At 36.3% G+C, this 4,809-nt stretch overlaps 1 protein-coding gene across 2 annotated transcripts in view; it reads left to right on the plus strand.

Moving 5' to 3' along the window:
• Positions 1 to 262: 262 nt before the first annotated feature.
• The window catches only part of LOC117120883 (ovochymase-1-like), a 32,288-nt gene continuing 27,741 nt past the window's right edge, over positions 263 to 4,809 (plus strand). For both annotated transcript variants that reach the window (XM_033265981.1, XM_033265982.1), the window contains exon 1: positions 263 to 400. In XM_033265981.1, coding sequence (XP_033121872.1) covers positions 367 to 400 — 34 coding nt within the window. In that variant the 5' untranslated portion in view covers positions 263 to 366. The remainder of the gene's footprint in view (positions 401 to 4,809) is intronic.

The raw sequence follows: 4,809 nt of genomic DNA on the forward strand, positions 1-4,809 counted from the left end.
TTTTTATTTTTTGTACCGTTATGGTGAGACACGTTTCACTTCTAGTCGTGATCCCAATGATGGTCATTATTATTTATTATTTCAGTTCTGTATGTCATTTATGTATCGTCTATTATGTGGACCATTATGAATAAATGTAGGCCTACTTTTGAACTTTGAACATTGAATACTTTCTTCTAGATAATAATATCTATGAATTGACGAGTCATATACGCAATAACAGATAAACACCTGATGATAGATAAAAAAAAAAAACAATTACGGCCTACGATATGTTCCTGCGTCAGGAGTGTTCAATATATAAAACAACATATTTACAATCCGCGAAGCTGACCACTGGCTTAATATTGTTGACTATTATTAATAATGGATTGGGTGTCATTAACTGTTTTCTTATTTGGTGAGACTCATTTCGTTATTTACGAATAGGCCAGTTCTGTATAGGCTTAAGCAACACGTTTCATAACTCATCTATCTCTCACCGGACTCGGAAAATGTAGACTATGCCTACGGCATTAAGCCGCCCATGGCATCTGTTTTGAATGTGTATTTTGAGGTTCAACCTTATGTCGTGAATCTAAATATATACCGCATATTGTTTTGTCATTGGAGAACAGCATTCTTTAATGTACTTTGTGTGCATCATCCTTTTGTTTTAGGTATTTGTCAGATAATTAAATTTAATTGTATAATTTATTGGGGAAAATCCATCATTTAATTTTGTTTCTTCTTTCATTCTTTTATTTCTCTAAGTTAAAGCCTCATTAGGCAGAGCACTATAGTATTCATATGACACAGCATCGCATACAAAGTCAAAATTAAGGACAGATAGTAATGATGATGGTGATGATGATGATGATAATAATAATGATAATAATAATAATAATAACAATAATAATAATAATAATAATAATAATAATAATAATAATAATAATAATATTAATAATAATAATAATAATAATAATATAAGTTTTTTAAAAATAGGCCTAATAATAATAATAATTGGCACAATGGAAAACCGAAGTCCTCATGAAAAACGCCTGGGATTCAGAACCTACCGGTCTGAAAACTGTAACAACCTAGATCATCGAAGTCCCGACCGGATGAAGTGAATATTTCCATATTTCAGACTAATTGAGGGAAAACAATACCGTACCTTTTACCGTCTTTTTTCACCAGACCACCAGACCCGTAAACTGTCTTGGGAGGAGCATATTTTGTCCTGTCTCAGTCAGTTGTTTTGCTGTATCAGACTATTCAAAAAACCTAATGACATCCCATTATACATAAACGTAACTCCATCATCACCCACCTAATATAATTAGAAACCCACCATCAGCTATAAACAGACGACTGTCTAGTATATATGACAGCCAATAGACATTTAACAGCTCACAACACAAATAGTCACAACATAAAATTAGGTAAATCATGGGATAGTGAAAAAAGGGGCCTCTTAGGCTTAGGCCTAGGCTAGCCTTGTCAGGGTGGATTTCTGGTAGGAGAAAACACATTCTGGTGCCGCTAGCTAGGGCATCTGGCCCATGATATCGTGGATCAAGCCTTGCTATATAAATCTCTGTTTAAAATTGTTATGTACATTTATTTGTACATCATCGTTGCATTTGGCAAATTGCCTGAGCAGGCCTGACACCCCTCTTCTCCCGGTTCCCGACTCTATTGACACCTAAGGCTAGGCTAGGCCTGGCCTAGCGTAGGCCTAGATCCTAGCCAACAGCGAAACGTCACTCAGTGTTTTCTGGAAACGTTCTGAAAAAGTTTTTTTTCACATTTCCTTTTTCAAATATAAAACAAGGGAACATTGTTCCCTGGTAATAAAACCATGGTCGACTAAAACTCCCCTCCGTAGGCCTACATACTGTACGTGTGCTGCGTCGTCGTAGTCGCCTTAAAAAACGAAAACAGCTCTGGTCTAGTACGCGAACAGTGTCTTGCCGTTGCCGTCACGGTTCCATTAGTTCGTAGTAGACTGGCCGCGTAGTCAAAACATAAAATGCCTATAAATAATTGTTCTGACAGCTTCCGCGACAACCCCAATTTCTGAATTTGGCGTAGTGGCGACTACCCTAATATTGACCAATCAGATCACCGGATTGTTTGGCAAACTGCTGGTAACTTTTTTGTTGGGGGTTGCAATTTTTATCGCATCCGCGATCGAGCATTGTTCGTTCAATAATGAATTAATTATTAAAACAAGTGAGTAATTAAATGTTTTATAAAGGCCTATTTATATACATACAATAAATGAGGAATTTCGGAATAGTCACAACATATAATTAGGTAAATCAGTGGATAGTGAAAAAAGGACCTCTTAGCCTTAGGCCAAAGATACTAGAAATACAAGATAGAGTTCTCGCATTGTAAAAATGAGGTGGAAGTCGTGCCCAACGTAGTCGGCGCCCTTCTTTTTAACCATGCAAGCTTCCTATACTTCGTGCCCAACGTACAGGGCGCCCTTCTGTTTCTAATTATATCCAGACGCAAAAGGCGCCCTTCCTTTTCCACTAATGGAGGAAAACTTTTTCACTAAGAGTGCGTACGGCCATGCGATTCTGCGCTGTATTGTTGTTTATTCTTTACTGATTCATGATTATGCTTTTATTGTTTTGTGTATTATTTGGATAATAGCTACGATTTCTACCGCCACCAAGGAGGTTATGTATTCACCGATGTCACTGTCTGGGTGTCTATTCCAGTTTGTTTTTATATCTAGTATCTTTGTTGAGAATTGATAATAAGATACGCGACGACTTGGTAACGAAAGTTTGGCACAAGTTTTTTTTAGATCCAGCTGTAGGGGGCGCCCCATTTTTCATATTCCCACCATGCATTTCGGTGGAACACGGTGGAACACTTTTTTTGTGTGGAGAACTCTATCTAGTATTTCTAGTATCTTTGCTTAGGCCTAGGCTAGCCTAGCCTAGCCTTGTCAATGTCAGGGAGGGTGGATTTCGGGTAGGAGAAAACACATTATCTGATGCCGCTAGCTAGGGCATCATCGCCCATGTGTCGTGTATCAAGCCTTGCTATATAAATACCTCTGTTTTAAATTGTTATGTACATTTATTTTGTACATCATCGTTGTATTTGGCAAATTGCCTGAGCAGGCTGGACACCCCACTTCTCCCGGTTCCCGACTCTCTTGACACCCAGGCTAGGCTAGGCCTGGCCTAGCGTAGGCCTAGATACTAGCCAACAGCGAAACATCACTCAGTGTTTTCTGGAAACTTTTTATTTTGTATTTGACCAGTGTTTTTATTCACATTTTTTTTTTTAAATATAAAACAAGGAACATTGTTCTCTGGTAATAAAACCATGGTCGACTAACTCCTCTCCGTAGGCCTACGTACGTGTGGTGCGTCGTCGTAGTCGCCTTAGAAAAACGAAAACAGCTCATGGTGTAGTACGCGAACAGTGTCTTGGCGTTGCCGTCACGGTCCATTAGTTCGTAGTAGACTGGCCGCGTAGTCAAAACGAAAAATGCCTAATGCCTAGTACGAGAGAACAACACCTAAATATCGATTAATTTTGTCGCTAATAATGATGGAAACCGTTTTACTTACTATTGTTTTAAAGGCAGGACCAGGTCGACACGGAACTCAACTCAACTCAACTGGTCGACATGAGCGCTCCGCGCAACTGAAAGGAACTGAACCTAACTGAAAGGAACTGACAGTTGCGCAAAATTTGTGGACATGAGTCAAGTTGAGTTGAGTTGAGTTCCTTTCAGTTGCCCGTGTTCTACTTTTTGTAGAACTAAAAGGAACCGAAAACACGTTGATCCTGATATTAATCGTAATCAACAAGCATTAACTACAAAAAAAATTATACTATGTTGTGTTTTGTTGGAGGATGATCTGTCCTAGGCCTAGGCTAGATATTAAATTAATGGCTAAATGCCTATGGTACAAATGCAGTTTGGACCACTGGGAAGACAGAATGAATGAAGCAACTAAAATGTTAAGGTAATATTAAAATTTGCCAGCTGCTTGTATAAGTTCGGTTGTTCCCATCAGATGTAGAACATTCAATTCAATTTAAACTAACATTTATTTTCCTTCATTTAAATGTGTTACAAAAAAAAGAAGAGAAATCTTGAGTTGGGCAAGCCTAAAAAAAAAAAAAAGAAAAAAAAAAAACGGAAACTCATTGGACAATTATAACAGAATTAATAAATACTTTAAAAACTAACAAAAAACATTCACCATAAAAAAAAATCAAAAGAATAAAATTAAATTTAAAAAATGTAAATCGAAACTTTAATTTAAAAAAAGACGGAAATAAATAAATAAAACAGAAAAAAGTAAATAAATAAATAAATAACTTTATTTATCTTATTTATATCCTTTAGAGGGTGGTGCGTTCAACTTAAATACAATCCAATGAATCACTTAATTACTGTACTGTCAATTAATACAAATAAAACATAATTGACACAAAATTAAAAATAAATTAAATGAAACTGAGAAATTGGGTAGTAAACTTAAAATTTAAAAAATAAAAACAATAAAACAATACAATAATATAAAAATTATTTTGTGTACACATACACAAATATATCCCTCCCTACTCAATCAACTAACCCATTTTTTTTTTCAAATTTGACCAACACAGCCCAAAATAAAACAAACCATTTCATACAAAAATAAAAATTCAAAAATGCATAAATGCAGTGAAACAAGGTATACAATTCATAATTGAAGCTGTAGTGCTCCCATCTACTCCACCATACCACAGGGCCGGCGGAACGTTTTTCAAAGTGGGAGGGCCCACTTATAAGATAAATGG

This window comes from Anneissia japonica, unplaced genomic scaffold, assembly GCF_011630105.1.
Source record: "Anneissia japonica isolate Jap-2015-1 unplaced genomic scaffold, ASM1163010v1 scaffold287965_len1858130_cov191, whole genome shotgun sequence".
NCBI classification, from domain to species: domain Eukaryota; kingdom Metazoa; phylum Echinodermata; class Crinoidea; order Comatulida; family Comatulidae; genus Anneissia; species Anneissia japonica.